At 41.9% G+C, this 20,844-nt stretch overlaps 1 protein-coding gene across 1 annotated transcript in view; it reads left to right on the top strand.

Moving 5' to 3' along the window:
- BFSP2 (beaded filament structural protein 2) overlaps positions 1-20,549 on the top strand; it is a 21,168-nt gene extending 619 nt beyond the window's left edge. Inside the window, 6 exon segments of the mRNA XM_014308212.2 lie at positions 7,225-7,307; positions 9,174-9,330; positions 12,860-13,021; positions 18,098-18,229; positions 19,306-19,526; positions 20,312-20,549. Of these exon segments, the coding sequence (XP_014163687.2) occupies positions 7,225-7,307; positions 9,174-9,330; positions 12,860-13,021; positions 18,098-18,229; positions 19,306-19,526; positions 20,312-20,315 (759 nt within the window). The 3' untranslated portion in view covers positions 20,316-20,549.
- The last annotated feature ends 295 nt before the right edge of the window (positions 20,550-20,844 follow it).

Below are 20,844 nucleotides of genomic sequence, written 5' to 3'. Positions count from 1 at the left end.
GTCTGATTTCAGGGCGAGGAGCCCTAGACAGAGGGTTCAAAATCTATCTTCATGATAATTAGCATTATTATGCCTATTAAGCGAGAGAATTGCCTCAGGCATCGTGCGCATGGGAGCGATTGAAATGCACCCCAAGGCGCCGAAGTCTGGGCTGATTAGAACGGGTGGGGTTTTTTTCCTTTTTTCCCCCCTTATTTTAAGTCTGTGGTTATTACACTGAGTATCAAAATTATTGAAAGAAACCTGCTAGGACTGAATTAGGTTATCTCTCAACGTGATATTACAAGCACGTTGTGGTTTTTTTTTTTTTTTAATCAGCAATTCAGATTTTTACTTTATTCCCTTGTTGGCTTAATAACATTTTCAAAAGCTCTATTTATTTAAAAATAATAATTACATGGCTACAAATGAGTGACTCCCTTCCTTTCCTTTGCCATCACCCCACCATCCCTTACTCCCACCTCCTCCATACGGCACAGATGTTTATTGTGGGGGTGTGAAATGTATTGACCTCATGGACAAGAAGGAGTTCCTTTTGCTGGCCAGTAAGGCCTTGCAGGCTGATGTCCTGCTTGCAGCAGACACAGGGCTCTGTCTGCTGAGGTCTTGGTGCACCACACAAGCCTGGCTTCCCAGCTCCCAGCCAGTGGGAGCAGACAGGATTCCAAAGACCTGGAGTCTGGCATCTCGCATGCCTCTTCCCAGCAGCACTTGTGCAGGCACAGAAAATGCCATCACTGGGTCTTCAGAAAGCCTGAAGGCCAACTTTAAGTCTCCTGGGACAATTGTGTGTTTTAACTTGGGCTGGCCAGTTTTACTTTGCATTTTTAGGGCAGGTGTTCTCTCAGAACACTACAAATGTTGCTTGAAACCTGAACGTGTTGGCAGAAGCTGTTGTACAAAGATTGTGTCAGCAGAAACACCCAGTCAAGCACCAGCTTTTAAAGTTGCTATCTTTTAGTATTAGTAAATGATGTTATTGCTTCCTGAAGGGAGCAGCTGCTGAAGTAAAGGGGTGCTCTGAATCTGGGGTACAAAAAGGCATCTCCTTGGACCTATTATCTCACTGGGGAAGATGAGGACTTGGATAGGGGAGTTAATCCTTTGCAGCCGCCATCCTGTGTTCTCCAGACAAGTGTCGCATTTCGTAGTTGTAGACTTCACTTGTAAATCCTACCAGGATTTATGGTTAAGCCCAAAAATGTGGGACCATAGGAAAGGACCATTTAGGAAGGACTGCTTGATTTTTCATTATATAACCCCCAACATTGCAGTGCAGATGAACCCTTGATTTTTCATTATATAACCCCCAACCCAGTGCAGATGAACGTGCAAATGTGATAATTTTTCATCCAAATTGCTTTTCTTTCAACCTTCCTTTGTAGTTATCCTTGCCTCTACCTCTTTTTTATGAATTAATAAGAACATCTCATAATGAAACCTAGCCTGAATATTGAGCTCTTCCTATATGAAAATCAGAAAAATAAAGCCATGTAGTAACTGCATTTGTGTCATAGAAAAGAAGAAAAACAGATTAGCATCATCCGTATCTATTTAACTATCAAAACACATCAGAGAGCACATAAAATCTTCTGAATTGCTTCAATTAAATCAATAAAAGAGGCATCACTTAGTGGGTTTTGTCTTTCACGGATGTGATCCAAGCTGTTCTGTTCTATTCTGATTAATAGGTTTCTTTGCTTTTTTTATAAGCATTTAACCAAAAATGAAAGTAGGACCCTATCCAGCCCAAACACCAATTAGCTCATTCGTCCTGGAGCTAATTGGTAAGATTATGCCAGCATCAACATCAAAACCACCACATTTATTAAAATAATGTCAAAATCTTTTGCTGCAGAAACAGCTGAAATCACATGAAGTCAGAACCCTCCTGCCACAACACATCCCAAACAGAAAAGGAAAAGGCATTCAGGAGCAAAGTGTAGCAGAAATGAGAGACACCTGGCAGATACACTCCTAAACGTAATTTTTGTAAATATATTCTGATTTTCTGCAGATGTCCACATCTACCTTGATTTCTTTAAAAGTGGCATACCCCATTTTCAGCTTCTTGTAAAATCTGAGCACTCATTTCAGTTCCTGGCCAGGCCCATGGGTTCAGTGGGGACAAATGCCCGGCAGCTGTAAAACCCCTCAGTTCTATTTGCATAAAGCAGCTATGAAAGTTTTAGGGAAAAAAACCACTTGAGCTGGCACCTGGATTAGCCCAAGCACTCACGATAGGAACAGTTTCTGAACAAAAACCAGCAAAAAAATTACACAATTGGGAGGGGATGTAAGCAGGAATCCCTTCTTCTTGCCCTGCTAATGAGGAAACAAGGACATGGCCACAAAGGACTCTCCTGGTCTCAAAATCACAAATGTGACAGGGCCATCTCTACAGTGGCACAGGAGAGACCCCAGCAGACCTGAAGTCCCATTTCCCTCCTGCACTTCCCGGGACGTGCTCCAGCATCCCAGATTTCATGTAGTTGCATTGCCAGCAAAAACAGCTTGGTGCCAGCACATCTCCCAAACACAGAGCTAAGGGAAAAACGAGTCAGCGAGTGACTCAGAGGGTGTGTGTGAGCACAGGGTCCCTCAGGAAAAACCACTCGTGTTTCCTTGCAATTGTCAGAACTATGGCTGCAGCAGGGGATCACTGGTGGGAGCTGAATGATGGAAAGCCACTATCCAGCTCACAGGGTTAATTACCCACCTGGGCAGCTGGCTTTCAGCAGAGCAGGTGGACACACACTAATTGGGAAAAAGCAAGAGGATTTTTGCAGGAAAAAAGGGAAATGAGAAATCCTTGCCAAGAGGAATTCATATGACAGAATTACAATTTCATGACAGAAATATAAATTTTACCCTATGCATTCTCTTCTTCTCCAGGTTTCATCCTGGTCTTCTTGTGCAAAATTCTCTCTCTAATCAAATGTGTCTCTTCTGCAGAATAGGAGGCTGTTTGCAATGGCAATTCCTTCCCAGGGAACAGGGCAGCACCTGGCAGAAGTGGATGCTTGAAACAATCTGAGTGAGTTTACAAAGAGAAAAGAGTAGCTCAGCCTCCATGATTGCTCAATTACAGCTGCATGGGAGACACAGAGATTTATTTTGTCTATGAGATGACACATAGTGCAGTTCAGATCACAGGAGTAAACACACAAGCAAAACAAGGAATCAACATTCTGGACCAATTTTATCACTGCTGTGACTGATCATGACATCCTGTGCGTGGTTGGGAGCATTTGAAAGACATTCAGGGTTTTCTTATGGAGCACTTTTATTTGCATTTGGCCTTTCTATCAGCATTTAGTCAGTGTGAATATTAAGCCTGGAGAATATGTATGTCTAACAGCCTGAGGAATTGTCACATTTGGACTTACACCCACTAATAATTTGCTGCAGGGTCAGAAGAGCCTCTGAGTGTTACTTGTGACACACTCTAGCACAACACAGTGCATGATCAGTGTCTGTAAATGCATGAAATAGCACTCTGCTGCTCATCTAAGGGTACAACAAACTCCCACAAAATGGCACAAAGCTTGATCAACTGCCCTACAGAGGATGGCAGTGAATTAGTTTTAATCATGTTCTCTCAGCCACCTCCAACAGCATAAATTTGGGCTACCTTCACAGGCAGCTGTGAGGGGGTGTGAGGTTTTCTCCTTGTGCTCGGGCAACATTACAGTTTTACAGATCATTTCTTGAAGAGGTATCTCCTTCTTTGAGAACTGGCCATTCTTTGATGCAGTTCTGTGTACTTATAAAATATTTGATGTATACACGAAGTTGAATTTCCCTGGAAGCAGCAGGACTCAGGAAAGGAGCCATCAGTCTCAGACTCTCTCCAGGTATTACCCTTCCTGAGGCAATGCAACAAATGCTGCCCTTGCTGCCTTTGAGATTTCCTCCTTCTAGCTCTGAGAAAGGGTTCAACACAGGGAAAGCATGACCAAGACCATTAAGAGTTTATTGCTTGGCAGTGGGCTGTAGGCTTTTAGCCAGATTTTAGTTGTGAATTAAAACGTGTCAGAGGCAATGGTCTCAACTATCTCCTTGTGTGTGTGGAAGGAAAGACCAGATCGACATCGTCCGATCTTTCCCCATGGAGGCGTTTGCTTTACTGAAGTGAACTTAAAAGCCAGAGAAGTTTCCATTACATGAATAATTAAACCATGAGATTCATTATCACAGGCCGCACCTGAGGCCGTGAATTTAGTAGCAGTCAGAAAGGATTTAGGCTTTTGTAAGAACAGCAAAAGTATACAAAGCTACAGATAAAGCACAGCTAAGAATTTGAAGGGTATAGTAAATCTTGCCATGCCAAACTTGGCCAAATCTCTCTTAAAAATCAGAAGTTGCTAGTCACCAGGGATAAGGAGTAAATTCTCCCTGGGTCTGTATGACTTCAGTCTGGCATCTGCCCACTCCCTTGAAGCAGCTGTTTTATCCTTGATGCCAGTTTTAACCCAGGAAATGGGCCAGCATGTCAACACAGATTTTTATGCAACTTTTCTTCCAAAAAATTAATATTGCATTTTCACATCCATAAAATCACAATGAAATCAAAGAAAATTGTTGCTGCTTTGTAGTTAAGATGTTTAATACCATGAATATTCACTGTTAATTCAAGAGCTGGAAAAAATCGTGATCAAAAGGTGTATGTGTATCACAGAACTGACTGTTGAAAGACAATGTGTGACTGAAAGGAGCTATTGTTAGTAATAACATTTGCATTTTTTTAACTCTTCCCATTTTGGCTGTTGGAATGTGCATCAGTGATTTAAGCCTCCCAGAAGCTCTGTGAGGCAGGACAGCACTGCCTTCTGCTTTACAAGCAGAGGAGGCAATGTCTAAGTGCTTGCAGCATTGCAAGGCCTCTCATTCCCAATGGACACAAAGAAGGGTGTTTCCTAAACTGCTGCATCATGTGTTTTAGTATATGTGTCAGCAAAGTGGCTACAAATCTGTCTCACTAATGCTGTGTGTTTGCATCCAGCTGTTGATTAATAGGAGAATTAAATCATACAAAAGAGCCCCTGATGGAAGACTTAGATTTCTTCTGGAGCCTAGGAAAGGGCTTTCACAGCTCATGCAAATCACAGGGAACTAAGATTTCAGAGCTTCTGTCAAAGAGGTCCCTCTGCTTCTGTGCTGAGTAAATGCCAATTTTCTGTCCTTTGGGAGAAACTCAGGTGTCCTGGTGCAAGGGAACCTGAGGACAGAAGAGCAGCATGTTCCCAAAGCCCCAGCTCTGTTCAGCTGCTCCAAAATGCCACAGATGGACAACCCAGGGTTTGGGGAGTTAGGATAGTGCTGGTAAAGTGGGTCTGCAGAAAGACTTGGGAGAAGGAAATAGGGGGTTGAACAATGAAGAACAGCCAGTTCTGAGTGCAAACAAGCACAGAGAACTCTTCTGTACTTGTGTGCTGCAAAACAGGGCTGGCTGGTGTGTGGTGAGGGACCATCTCTTTGCCTGCACCTGTGGCTTTCATGACATCTCTGAGTCCTGTGCTTTTGATGCACTCCACAACTTTGCCATGCCCAAACTGGGGCTTCCCCTCATCCCCCAAGTGGCAGTATTTGTAGAACCTCTCCTCTGTCCAGATGCTATTTTCATGAAATGTGTTAGAACTGGATGTCTCTGAGTTGGCCTATCCCTCTATCATATTGTTTGGAATTGGCCAAGAAATCCCATAGTTATTGAAGAAAAATAGGTTCCCCATGCAATGGTGTGAAACAAGCTCCAGCTCCCTACCACCTTCCCTGTTTTTTCCTAACAATAGGGAAGAATGAAGAAAACCACTTTTTAAACTCTTGTTCCTCATCAGATTGAAAAGATGTAGAGTGCTTTTAACTTCCTGACCCATTATGGACATAATGGATAGTGAAGAACAGGTTATTTCTCCACATTTCTCCTTATCAAATGCCTTCAGGTATTACATATTTATTGGTCCAAACATTTGTAAGACATTTGGAGCAGTAAGCCACTCTTTATGAGGGTAAATGTTAATTACCACCTAGAAATGCTTCAGCCTTGCATGCCCACCCCCACCCCATCACCAAGCAGCCTCAGGGCAGGTGGGAACATAGGGCAACAATCCCAGTTGAGATCCACTTGTCTGGATGCAGCCTTGATGCTTCCACATTGCATGGTGTGTTTCACCTTAGAGGAGCAGAATGCTTTGGGTGATTTGCAATCTTAGTTACAGACTTAATTATCTAAGGAAAGATTTTTCTGCTTCAAGAACTCTCTTGGCCAGCTTAAAAATCTGATCTTATTCATGAGCTGATTTAGTTTTAACTGCAAATCTTCATGGGTGTCTCCCGAGAAAGACCAAAGAAATGTTCAGTTCAGCTCTTTCCAGAGTGACAGCATGGATCATGGGGTGACTGGAACTCTCAGACACTTACTTGCAGAGGTGATCACTCTAAGCCTGGTACTGAATTCAGCATGGTCATAGCTCAGTGCATGTGTGACTCCAGAACAGGCAGTGGTCTTTTTTTCTTTTGTATCATTTTATATAACCTTCCTGAATCACGATAACCTGCTAAATCACAAGCCTTTCAGGTTTACTTACCCTTCAAGTACCTCTTGGATGTTTAGAGATACACCCCAGAGCCATAGCAATGATGCCACAGTCTGCTTTGCACGATCTTTCCAATCAGTGTAATAATCTTTGAAGGCTTCTCAGGTCTCATATCTATCGCAAGAGCCTAGAGGATCCCCTAGGAGAAGGAAAACGACACTCTGGGAGCTGAGGAGGGCTCGCAGGCGGCATGAGCAGCAAGTATTCCATGGCTCCCTGAGGAGGACGACCCTGAAGAGGACTGCTAATATGGGAAGTAGAATAGGAACTGCATAAGTGCTGCTTAAATTGTATCTAGAAAGTATAAGTGGGACTTAAATGATGAAAGTACCTTGAGCACAGCAATGAATTTTGCCCCTTGCAAAGAGCTGGTGATCAGAATAAATGTGTTGCTACAAGAACAAGATGAGGGCTTAGGAGGAATGAGCAGTTTGATGACAAATTACAGCCTATTTGCCGAGAATTTGTGAACGTATATGTACAAAAATAATTGTTTAAGTTATCTGGAATGAGTCACTTGAACAGTCCTAGGATGAAGGATTATTTTCAGAATCAAAGCTGTACATCTGCTTAAGATACATGTGCTGAAGCTGTTCACTGCTTGAGCTCTGTTGTATCTTTCTTCTAGGTGGGTGAAGCAGTCCTTGAAAATGCACGTCTTATGCTGCACACCGAGAATATTCAAGCCTGTGCTGAAGATTTTAAAGACAGGTGGGCCTGTGGTGGCACCCAGCTGGCCACTTTCTTTAAACTTTGCCCTAGTGAACACTTAATTTGTAAGGGTGTAATGACAGTGAGTAGAATAGGCTTGTTTTTTAAGTTGCATATTTATATTCAACACTGATTTGGGAGAAAAATAAGGATGGTGCTAACATTATTTTGGAAGATTTTGAAGATTCATAGTAACAAAAATGTGCACAAGCACAAGCGAAATTACCTAAGCTAGTCTTAAGACAGACATTGGTCTCTCATTGAGAAGCCAGTATTCATTCAAAATTGGGTTGGCATTTTATAAAGATGAAATTCCATGTGCTTTTTAGTTGTAATTTTCAGTACTTCAGTGCCAAAACCAAGTGGTTTGGGGAGTAACAATCATTCTGCTACAGCCACAAAGTGAAAACTGCACCACTACAGACATGGGTGGAAATGCTAGACAAGAAAACAGAATTGGGCTGTGCTGATTTTACTTTTCTTTACTGAGAAAAATAAGTAACACTGGCAAACTACTTTTTTATTGTCTTTCAGTTTGAAAAGCCTGATAGTCATGTGTATGAGTGCATGAACATCTTTAGATTTTACTCAGGAGATGTGATCCTTCCAGCTTTTTATACTCATAATGGTCTCATTCATTTACAAATAGCTTTTTGCAAGCTCTGACACAAAAACCACAATTCAAATTAATTGATTTTTATCTCCTATGGTTTTTTTATCATCCCTTAAACTTCTTTTTCTCTCTCTCTGGCATTATTTTATTTAATCATAAAACCAGAATGTGTTAATAATTTTTAAGTTTGCCTTTTATTTCAGAAAGGTACAACTCTGAGATACTCATTTGGCTTTACATCCAGCAAGTTACATTCATATTTTATGTCATTTTTAAAAAATACTTTTTAGAAGTGTCAGCTGACTTGGACAAGCAGTCTACATAACAAAAGCAATGTTGAATCAATCTACGGCATAATGAAAGCTCCCTGGGATCAACTGCCACTTTCCCAGGCTTTAAACTCCCAGCAATGAACGTGGTTATCAAGGAGCAAAGTGTTTATGAAGCAGGTTCCCAGCTAACCTGCCAGGCCCTCCAGGTCCCCAGGTTGGACAGGTTTGGCACAAATGTCTCCCACCCAAGGAGATTCACAATGCAATCCACATTTTCAATAGAAAGCCTAAACCAAAAAGTTACAGACAAGAGCAATGCAGCAAGCAGTGCTCTGGAATGGAAAGTGCTTGCCAAAATTTCCTTACCATTACAGCCATGGTTTGGAAATGAGCTGTTTGTTCCAACAGCAATTCTAGCTGACAAACCAACCACAGAAATTTCCTTTTTATTTTGATACTACTGGGATTTGGTCTTAGGGATGGGCCAGGATCCTGGAACATAGGCCAGACTTCCATCAGCATGTCTGTTAGTAAAAGAATGCTTGATGTTTTTTCTTTAACCATTGCTCTATAAGGTTTTTATGTAGACAAGTGAGTTGGTATTCTCATTTTAAAGCCAAGACAACTGAGAAAAAGCCACCCATGGTGACACTGTAGATAAATATCAGATCTAGCAAGAAACCATGACCCTCTCCATGTTTTTTCTGGAATCCTATCAAGTTGATAACCACCACAGCACATACTGCTAAATTGACCTGTTTTCTTACACTCTGAATTAATGACAGGGCACTTCAGGCAGTTAACTTCAAGCACAAAGAGATAAGGTGAGAACAAAGTATACTGCCTTTGTTTCTGTGCCTCTGTCTGGGACACATTTGCTAATTAGCAGAAATACTATAATTCAGAAAAAAACCCACAGGTTTTACTTGCTCAGTTGAGCTGTGTTGAAGTTTTGCTTTTCTTTTTTTTTTCTCTCTGCAGGTATGAAAATGAGCAGCCATTCAGAAAGGCAGTGGAAGATGAAATTAATTCACTATATAAAGTGATTGATGATGCTAATTTAACTAAAATGGATCTGGAGAGTCAGATAGAAAGCATGAAGGAAGAACTAGCTATGCTGTCAAAGAATCATGAAGAAGTAAGTGCAGACTCGGGACACTGCAAAGGCAATGTGTGCCTGTTTCAGCTGGTTGGTATCATATATGTAGTGCAAAGCAAACACTAAAAACTCCACCTGCCGTGTCTGGGTAGGAGGGGAATTTTCCTGAAACCTACTCCTATTTCTTCCTTCTCTTTTAACTCAGAGGACTAACCCCTGAGGCATTATGAAATGACTTACATGTAGGTGTTAACCCTTTCTCGTTTGAAAAATGTGACATGGAAGAAAAGCTGTCCCTTCGTTTCCTGTCAGACACCCCATGATGGTCAAGGGGCTGCACAGTCATGCATGTGGACATCTCAGCAGTGAGATCTGATGGAAGGAGAAAGTGCATGTGCAGGGCACCAGCTCTGGTCCTGCTGCACTAATGTTGAGCATTAACCAGGTTCTTATGAAAATACCCTGCTTGACTTAGCAAGGGGCTCGGTTCCCAAAACTGAGTCTCTCTTGAGAAGCACTACATGGAAGCAAGTCACAGGGACAGTGGCATGAGGGAGTGGCTCTAAAGAATCATCATCAAAGGTGTTGGCAAAAGCAGGTTTATATGAGATGTGAAAGTGCAATTTAACTTTGATGGCAAGGTTCATTTTATTACTTACTATAAAATGAAGCTCACAAAGGAAAATTGGATTAGAATCAATCTAGAATAGTTTACATGGAAATCAGGGAGACAGAGGGTAAAGGTGCTAAAGGATAAAGGTTCAAAAGGGTTAGGGGAGGCCTTCCCATTGACTCATGAGGTTCAGAGCAGACTCCCTTGCTTTCTAAACTTCTGATGGAGATTAGGTGCAGCTGAGCCCAAACTTGACCTCAGGCTTGGTCAATGGTTTATAGCTGTAGGATTTGTCATCACCTGATCACTGACTAATTTAACATTTACAGAATGATCCAGTAGGGTTTCCTGTAAGCACAGCAGTAACTTAACTGTAGATCTGGGATGGCAGTATTCATACTATATTTGCTATAGAGTATTTAAACCAATTCACACACTCAAACAAACAGACATGAAGAAGTTGGTACAAAGGTGCCTGTTAGAAATTTCCCTCAAGTTCAGTACAATACTCAAGTAAGATACTTCTGCATCTCAGAAGCATCAAGTCAGATGCTTCTGCACCTCAACAGATGAGGGCTGAGCTTTGAGGAGTAGTCAGGATATCTCAGGCCCTACCATCAATCAGCATTTGGCAACAAGTATTGAGTATTGCAAACTTGAGAGCTTGTTAGCTCAGAGAGGTGTCCCAGTCAGAGGGAGATTGCTGCTCACAGCCCACTGCAGTCCAGGAGATCTCAAAGGGCCTCACTCAGGACTACTGTTTATAGAGTCCCAAGATGATTGGCTTCAGTCACCTGTCAATCTCCATCCTGGCTGTAATCCAAGATGGTAATTACTGGAGTTTTCCTCAGAAGTCTGGTAACAAAAATATTGTTCCACTTGAGCTATGATTCAGGCAGCTAATATTCCAAGTTTATGCTAGGATAGCTGACTATCTCTTCCCCTTCCTTCGTTAGGCACCAGAAGCTCCTAGGAACAGACAGTGTTTCTGATAAACACCAGGGAAACTTAATTGCCCAGGAGCTATTGATTGATTAAGGGTGAGGTCTGTAAAGAATTCCTGAACCCACAGAGAGGCCCCCGTGGCTGAGGAGGATGCACCACCACAGACAGGCAGCCAGAAGAGAAGCCCATACTACCCAGTTTTGCAATACTTTCCCACTTACTCACTTCATTCACCAACACTATTTGCATGAAGGTGGTTTACTTCCTTCAGCAGGGATTTCAGGATTGAACACAAATCAGCATCTTTATTCATGGGGACTTGAATATGGAGCTGTTACTAATCCCTCATAAGGGAGAGCAAGCAACTGTTCTGGTGCCTCAAAAGTAAGGTAGAGCTTGAATTGTGATGGTTCATGAAAGCAAGGTACTATCCTACCTTACATTTCCTACCAGTTGTTCCTCCAACCACAAGATTTCAGCAACACTGGCTTGCCAAGATGAGGTTGCATCACCAGCTCCCTGCTTGCATCAGTCTAATTCCAAGGCTGGCATTTTGCAGAAAATAATCAGTGGCTTCATTACCAGTGCATGGCAGGAGAAGACTGAAGTTGTTTTAGATAAGAGAGTAAAGAGAAAAATGACAGAAATAAACAAGATCCTCTTTAAACCTCCAAGTAATGCAATGACTGTTGTGAAACCAGAAAAGATGGTGCTGATGCTGTTCTCTGTAGCTATGGCATAATAAGAACACCACCTTGATCCATCTTGATCCTCATGTAGCCAACAAGGAGCCCTTGCAGAGTGGAAAGATGCTTTTTTCTTTACCTTTTGGGAGCACCTGAGCATTTGCAGAACCACTTCAGCACTGGCCTGGTTTTCCCATGGCAGCAGGACCAGGGAAAGCTGCTTAAGAAAAGTCACAGAATAAAGGCTAGAAGCAACTATTGCTGAGCTCTGGCAAAATTAAGTCCCAAGGAGTTTCCTGAAGTAATTCAAACCTTTCTTTCCACTGGTGCTCCCACTAGCAAATCCATGCCAAGTCCTTGTGAAGGTTTTGTGAACTTGGAGTGGGCACATTTTGAGGTTTGCATTCTTGCAGGTTCATAATTCACATAATTCCCATCCATTTTTTCCAGTATTGTCACTGTCAGGGGCCATTGCTTAAAAATGCAATTCCCAGATGCTTTTAAACTACCTTTTTTTTTTGTGCCAATAACACAGATAAACAGGCTGATATAAAAGGATTGCAGTGCCAGTTAAGATACATGTGAAAATCTCATTAATTCTTGCATTCCTGAATGCAATGTACAACTGATGTGCTACCTTTAAGTGTGCAATTCTAAACCTGCTAATTCTCTACTGCTTACATGTTTTTGGAGCATTTAAATTTAAAGAAGGAACAGAATGCTGCCACAGAGGAATCCTCTTCATCTAACATGCACATGCATAAAACACACACTTGTCTCACACAAGCTGCAAGGCTGTAGAGCTCCTGCTGCTTTGAACATCTTGTATCTTCCAGTAGATGCTGGAAGGCCCATGCTCCTGCATAGTGCAGCAGCAAGGGAAGAGTTTCTGATATCCTGTAAGCTGTTAGTTCTTTGGCCCAAAGTCCACAGTGCAGTTTTACTGGCAATGTTTGTAGTGATTTCGGGTCCCAGCTGCGCAGCATGCACGTCTCAAGCACTGGCTGCTGGAGAAACTTGCCACTGTTGAGAGAGCTGCTCCACACACTGCCTTGGTGCAGGGCTTCAGTCCTCTTCCACCAAGGGGAAAACTCTTCCAGTACCCTAGGTTTGCAGGAAGAGATCCCATGCAGAAGCAAGGCAAATCCACATCTGAAAAAGAAACCCTTTGGTGCACTAAATCATTAATGTTGAGATAGCTTTTGGGGCCAAATTTAATTACTGTCTCTGTTTGTGGCACCAAACGAGCTCTTCCTTGAGCTTCTCTGAAGATACCATTCAATTGTCCAGTTCACTTTCTTTATGTTTGTTATTTTTGTTCAAGGATGTGAAGGTATTATACAAGCAGCTTGCTGGATCTCAGCTGGAAGAACTTGATGTTCCCCTGGGAAGTGGCCTGGATGACATTCTGGAAAAAATCAGAATCCACTGGGAGAGAGACATTGAAAAGAATCGTGCTGAGACAGGTGCCCTGCTCCGTACCAAGGTCAGCACTCTGTAACCCACTCCAACATCACAGGATATCAAGCAAACACAAAATCTCTCTAATATTCTGCAATATCTTTGAGGGTTGGGTGCTTTTTTTTTTTTTGAAACACAAAAGATGTTAAAAATCTAAAGTATTTTGGTCCAAGTCCAAAGGAGAATGCACTTATAAAGGCCTTCTTGGGATGCACAGAATTAAGCACTGGTGGAAATGGCCCTGCTCATATCACAGGTATCTGTGGAAGCCTTTCAAGGGCTCTGAAATGTTGGCTAAGGAAACCAAACTTAATCAGTTGATACCTTCTGTATAGGTTAAGCCACTGTTATTACCCTTCTTACTAGGGCTGTTTCTCCAATTAATAATTTACAGGGGTCTATCAATAAGAAGGGCAAAACACATTGCCCTCTACACTACAGACTCCTTGTTCTCTCCCTGATATTTTTTCCCTCTGGCAGCAGAGGGAAAACTAGATATTAACTTAGAAATGAAAAGTGATGATAATAGCCATTCCCTTTAAATAGGGGTTCTCCTCTCCTGAGGTTGAGTCTGAGACAGACTCAGCCTTTTAAAACAGCTTTTTCTCTGTCATGAAGGATCTCTCATTTCGCAAAGTAAGTATTTTTGCACAGCTGAAGCATTAAGTTCAGTGGATGACCCTGTGTGTTAGAACCCATCTTGTTCCGAGCTGGCTCTTACAGCAGAACATGACAGAGTAAATCAGGAGAGCAACAAAGATGGTGAAGGGCCTTGAGGGGAACCCTGGTGAGGAGTGGCTGAGGTCACTTGGTTTGTCTGGAGAGGAGGAGACTGAGGGGAGACCTCATCACAGTCTTCAACTTCCTTGTGAGGGGAAAAGGAGGGGCAGGCACTGATCTCTTCTCTCTGTTGATCAGTGACAGGGCCCGAGGGAATGGCCTGAAGTTGTGTCAGGGGAGGTTTAGATTGGATGTTAGAAAAAGGTTCCTCACCCAGAGGGTGGTTGGGCACTGGAACAGGCTCCCAGGGAAGTGGTCACAGCACCAACCTGACAGAGCTCAATAAGTGTTTGGGCAATGCTCTCGAGCACAAGGTGTGACTCTTGGGGATGGTCCCATGTAGAGCCAGGAGCTGGGCTCGATGATCCTTGTGGGTTTCTTCCAACCCAGCATATTCTGTAATTCTGTGAAATCATAACTGCAGCAGTGCTGTTGAAATACTTAGCAAAACCATATAAACATATCCCCCCTGTTCCAAGGTAAAGAGCTGCCATGAGAGGTGTAGGGGGTATTCAAGGCAAACAGTGAGAAAAAACAACAAAACCAAGAAATATGTTTGCAAACATATGTGCAAGCTCTGAGTTAATTTTCAAAATAAAGAAGAAAAATCCTGTGACAACAGTGATGCCAAAATTGCTAGGAAACATACAAGAAGCCAAGCAGAAGGGTTTATCCCAGAGGTGCCATCAAGTTTGTGAGAATGTCAGACTTATTAAGCAAAGTTTCCGTAAAGTTAGTCTGTGGGGCATGATTTTCAGCTCACATAGTCCAAAGAAAGTGAGTGACACAGTAACAAACTGCACGAGCCTGGAGAGTGCCTCCATGCAAAGCACATGCAGCCCTGAAAAGCCAGGGCACCCTCAGTGGCCTCTTGAGCTTTCCCCAGAAGAATCTGTTCCTGACCCACTGCCAGGTTTCTGCAAAATGAGCATCACTCTGATGGCACCAAATTCTTCAGTGCTCCCACTTGCCTGTCCTGCTTCTTCCTCTTCCTTGTCCTCCTGTGCAAAAACACCCTTACAACTTCTTCTTCCTATTTCTTTCATACCTTCAATATCTGGTCTTTTAGCTGCTCAGAGATATCATTTGGTGAGAAAATTGCCAGCTCCTAGTACATTGCTCTATCATGTCTTTGATACCCAACCCATCCCTACTCAGCCATCTGAGCCTAAGCTCTTACTAGTTTCAGTTGTTCCAGATTTGGTTTGGGTTTTTTTTAATAGAACAAAGAAACAGAATATCACAGATTTCTGGAGCTATCAGTTCTGGTTCTGCATAGGTTCTGGTAAGAGATTCCAGGGGCTTTTTTTGCACAAATTAAACCCAAATGATCCAATTTTGTGTCCCTTATCTCCTACAGACACAGATCAATTCAGATTACTACTATGGACACAGATGACAAGAGTTTAGCTTTTGTCAACTAAGCTTGTGGTTTTAAATCATCTTTTGTGTTTAAGATGTATAATTTGGTTATCCACACAGTGAAAATTTTGCTCTTGCTCTTTTGTGACATCACAGGAGGGAGAGCAGTTCCCTGCACTCCCTGGGTCTTCATTACCAGTTTTTTCAGTGTCTCTCTGTGAGGTTTTCCTTGGCCCCTAATATTTTAATTTCCTTTTTCTGCACCTACTCTCTGATGTACCTGTGACCAGCTCAGACCAAGTAGTTTCAAATTATGTCCTAGCACTGACTTAGACATGAAGGCAGTACTTCAGTATTTTTGTTCTTTTCTGACTAATTACCTTGCCTCATTTGCTTTGTCTTTTGACTAGATTTGTGTGGCTTGATTTTTTAAGGATATTTGGGCATCAAAACACACCAATTTAAATTCATACCTAATGGGGTTTCACATGAGCCTTTTTTAGATGAGTAACCCCAAAACTCAAGTCCATTGGTTTCAACTGTGCACTTTTTTTTCTGTAGTGGTCAAAATCCTTCCCTGAATTGACACAAGTGATTCAAACCCTTGCAAGACATGCATGCTATTTAATATTTTTCCCTGGAAAGATACTTTACTTACTGATGTGCTGTTCATTCATGTAGTTTGGTTCCAAACATCCACCTCTGCTTATTGTTAATCTGTATGGTTTTCTGTCATCCATAAATCCTTCTAATTCATGCTTTATTCCCAACGCAGTAGACCTTGAGGCATCAAGCTGTTAAGCTTCTGTCTTAATGGAACTAGACCTTCATTTTCCTCTTCATGTTCTGTCTCTTGAACAGCTGTTGATCCATGGAAATGTTCTGCCCTGAGCACACAAATACACAGCTTTCTCTCTTGTCTTCATAAAATGTTCTGAAAAATCTTGTGAATTATGCCAGTTGTTTCTCCCTTTTTTGCTACTTTGCTGAAACTTTCCCAGAACTCTCAAGAGCTTTTCAAAGTAACTTTCTTTCTTTAGATACCATGCTGGTCAACTCTGGGTGTTGGTGTTCTATTCCTAAACATTCTTTCATTATCTGGAGTCCATGAAAAACAGACTAATGAGGGATCCTGCGCTCACGCACAATGCTTGGCTCGGGATTGTACAGAAGTTTGAAATCCACAGATTCCTAGGAAACTCAAGCACCAACATGATAAAGAGTTAGGAATATGATTTCATTCTCTCCCTCCATTAGTCCAGTTGTTTGTGTTCACCACATGTATAGCCTTTATCTTATAGAGCATCTCAGGAATAGGAAAAGTCCCCAGAAAACATGAATTGCCTAGTGAAGAGGACACACAGACTACTTCTGCACTTCTCCACAGAAGGAGCCCCAAAGCTGAGCCCAAGTGTCATGCCCAGCAGCACATGGACACTTGGGGCTGGTAACCCTGTAAGGAGGGTGGGGAAACCTTGTGTGTCCCAAAAGCTTTAGAGTGCATTCGGTGTGTGCTCACTCGCTGTGTCCTCCTGAGTGCTCAGGAGCCGATGCAGCCCCCTCCATCTACTCCATCTGCCTGTTCTCTTGTTCACACCACTATGGTCAGGTTCACAGCTTAGGGGAGCCCCTGGAAGGGTTTCAATGCCACCTGTGGTGAGGGCAAGCTGGATTTACAGGTAGCATTTGGGCCACCAGCAGGGTAAATGTAAAAGCCAGGCTTCAGGTAATGGGTGTAGGCTATAAATATAGATGCAAAGGCACCTTCTCTTCCCTGTGTATCTCTCTAAAAGAGGCATTTGCAGTCCTCGTAGCCCAAGAAGGTGCAGACTACTCTCTCAACACAATTTAGGAGACACAATTTACTGAAGACTGGCAGGTCCTTGATCAGTGGTTCACCAGGAATAGTCAGGTAGAATTATATCCCTGTGAAGCACAGGCCCCAAAAAAGCATTTCCAGAAAACACAGGACCTGTGCAATTTGCCAGAAAGGACAGGTTTGGTGCTTGGATTGAAATTCAGCCCTCTGCAACATAGGTTCTTAAATCTAAATTTATGTTTGAGACTTAACTGGCATTAAAATGACCTTTTCCCACTGAGGCTATTTCATTCACAATGCGCAAGGTGTGGGCTTCACATGGTAATTCAAAATAATCCCTATTTTTGGTGCATGGTCCTAGATTTTTTAAAATTCAATCTTACTTTTAAAATAAAATAAAACCAGAGCAGGGTGAAGATGAAGTTTCAGAGTAGGATGGAAGTATTTTGCATAGTTTAATTTTAGCTTTAACCACAAGAAATGTAGGTTTTGACTGAAGAACTCTATTTTCTAGAGACCCAGAGCTCCAGGCTAAAAAGCCTTGATCTCAGCCCTTATTAAAAGGTATAGAAATTCTATTTTTACTAAGGTACTTTTTCCTTCACCTATTTTCAAGGAACCTGAACTAAACACATATAAAACCCCTCAAGCCATAAGAGCAGGAAATAGCATAATTAACATAGGCCTTATTTAACAGGAATTTTTTTTTGACCCCTGTGATATGACTTGATGTCTGACTCATAGAATCTTATGTGCAAAATTAAGGTGTGAGTAGTTCTGAAGACACACAACTTTTTAAGAAATATTATAGTATGGCTATAAAATGAACAATTACAGCCATGTTTTCTCTTTAGAGATAATTTCAAACATACAAATATGAATTCTGAACAGCTGTTGTTGACACAGATAACATAAATATGCTTGTATGCATAAGCCATTTTACAGTAAATGCCTAGAAAATATGATAATTTTGACACTAAGAAGTATCCAGAATTATTCAACTGAGGGATTTAATGCACAGGAATCAAACTTAGAGTCAAGATTGCCACAAACTGTGAAAATATTACTGTCAGTTTGGTCTGCAAGGAAGCTAAACCATAACTTGTGTAGGTTGTGATGACAGTCGCCTTCTTTCACCAGCAACAGGCTGAGACGGTGGCTGCCGTGCGGACCCAGGAGGAAGAGCTGGTGGAGGGCCTCAGAACCGAGTTCCACGAAACTGCCTGCAAAATACAGAGCTTGCAAGCAGAAACCGAATCTTTGAGAACCTTGGTAAGGAATTCTGGGTTTTCAGGGGGTGTATGCTCTGCGAACTCAACGCAACCTCTGAGGGGAACATTCCTGTCTTGGGATGCAGAGTTAAGAATGAATCCCATTTTCCAACAATTTCGGGTATTGAGTTGTTACAATGGCTCCTGAGGTATTAAAAAGTCTTTTTTCCCAGCCCTGCGTTCAAAGAAGTTGGGATTCCTTGGCTCTGGTTTTCAAGGTTGTTCATTGTCTTTTATCTCATACATTCTTTTTCTTACTCTCTGAGGTCTGTCCAGCAGGTCAGGTTGAGGCACACACTGACTGCCCTCAGGTGTTATCTTTTTATACTAAAAACTACATGTACTTTATTTACAATAATTTTACAATACCTATCACCTATGTTAGACAGTTTGTCTCTACTCTAAACCAATCCAAAATGTCACACATCAGCAGAAGATGGAGGGCAAGAAAAAGAAGGAGAAAAACAGGACACGTCCATCTTGCCTCTTGAACTCCCATTCTAAAAACCCCAAAATTCTACATTTTCATCCTGTGATAAATTCATTATCCTTCTATTCAAACCCTTGTGGCTTGTAACTCTTCACACAAAGTAGGTAATTGTTTCCATGGGTTAAAATCGAAGGCACAGGTGTCTTTGACTCCGTGCCAAGGTCTCTGAGCCCCCTGCCAGGGTCTCGAGTCCTCCAGGTCAGCCAGAGGAATGTCCTGGGTTCTGACACACCAAATACTGTTTCCAGAGATGCCAGACATTTCTGAGCTCCTCTTGATTGAAATGGCACTCTAAGTGTACCACATTTGACAACCAGGCTCCAAATTTCCATCTGCAGTGTATTCATAGTCAATCTCACCAAGATAGCTTGCTAGTGTAGTACTATACAAAGTCAGGAATACCTGCACCTTGTAAAAGTGCAGATATTCAACTTTCGTAATGTTAATACCTAATACCAAGGTAGCTAAAGAAAGGAATTCTCAAAATATATATATAGTCAATAGAGATATTGGCCAAACCTGAATAAAAATCACTATGAAGCATATGGAAATTGACTGATTTATTGTCTGCTGTCTTGTCCTTGCAGAAGAGGGGTCTGGAGAACTCTTTATATGATGCCAAGCACTGGCATGACATCGAACTGCAGAACCTAGGCTCTGTCATTTCCAAGTTGGAGGCAGAGATGGGAGAAATCAAAGTAGAAACTGAGCAGCAGCAGAGGGATCGTGAAAATCTGCTGACTAGCAAACAACAGCTGGAGAAAGACATTGCTGCATATCACTGCCTCCTGGATGGAGAGCAAAGCAGGTACTTTTCCTTAAAAGGATGGAGAAGATGCTCCTTGGGAAGGGGTTGTGAGGTTGCTGGAAGCAGGAGGACTGGGGTGCTTCTCATGTTTCATTAGGCTGGCTGGTAGATGGTGAGGTTTGGAGAAGTTGCCAAAGGGGGAGAACACACCAAATCCCATCAAACAGAGATTCGTAGTGTATTGGAGATGGGTGGTTTCCAGAACTACCACAGAAGGACATGGTTTGGAAACATGCCATGAGTTTCACTTCTCTGAAGGTCTGAGATGTGACAGTAAAAAGCTGCTACCAGGGGCTACGTTAGTGGCTGTAAAGCAGATGTGGTGTTGTTTTCTGATTTGAATACATTATGTCATCCTTCCTCCTCCCACAATATAGGCGAAATATTATAGCTGTGATCCTGGGAAAACTCCCTGACTAGGCTTGTAAATGTGTCCTGAAGTCCAAGGACTTCCACTGACTGTACCTTTTGTGAAGAAATGTGGTCCCAACTCTGAAGATTTTTCCTCTGGGAATAACCTGTAAACACCTTTACAGTGATTGGGTAGGGTTGCTTGGTTGGGCATTTCTAAGATCCTTAACCATCCTTAGTCAGGAACCTCTGAGAATCTGATCCACAGATTTTGACTTGCTCTTCTACTCAGGACAGGGAGAATTTTAAAATAATCAAATCTTGCTGAAGCTGGTGAGATTTCACCAGCTGAACTGAGGATAGGACTTGGTTCAGCAATTTTCCTGTTTGTAGTAATGACCAATTTTTATCTTTTTTTTTTTTTTTACTTTCAGCTGATTATGATTCCCAGCTCACAGAAGACCATTGCCATTAAAGCAAAAGATGTCACTGCCAATTATGTTCGTGGAAGCTAAAAACTCATCAAAGCAGCCTGCTTTATTCAGTTTGATTCAACAATCAAAGTAGGTTGTAGCTTGAACAACTTTATTAGACCCTCTTCACGTAATTGCTTTGCTTACAGATTTCAATTTACTCATGTTGTTAAAATTATAATAAAAATAAAGAATATCAGGCTTTTGTTTGATTTTTTATTTCCTTCCAGTATTTTTCATGATAACTGGAGAGGGTTAGATTAAGAATTTCAGCTCTCCATTTCCCACCAAGTAAACCCTTTCTTTTCACAGTATAAATATATCAAGATATATATATATAAATACATCAAGACTGAGCTACCCCTCCACTGTGCACACAGCACCCACATGGAAACGATGAATGTTCTATTGTGTCACAAGATCATCAGCTCAGTAGTGTGAAATCGAATTCAAATAATACCGAAGGAGTTTAAGTGTGCTGTTAACTCAACATG

The sequence above is a fragment of the Geospiza fortis genome, unplaced genomic scaffold (genome assembly GCF_000277835.1).
Source record: "Geospiza fortis unplaced genomic scaffold, GeoFor_1.0 scaffold346, whole genome shotgun sequence".
In the NCBI taxonomy this organism is placed as follows: Eukaryota; Metazoa; Chordata; class Aves; order Passeriformes; family Thraupidae; genus Geospiza; species Geospiza fortis.
This window is presented reverse-complemented; position numbering and strand designations above follow the sequence as displayed.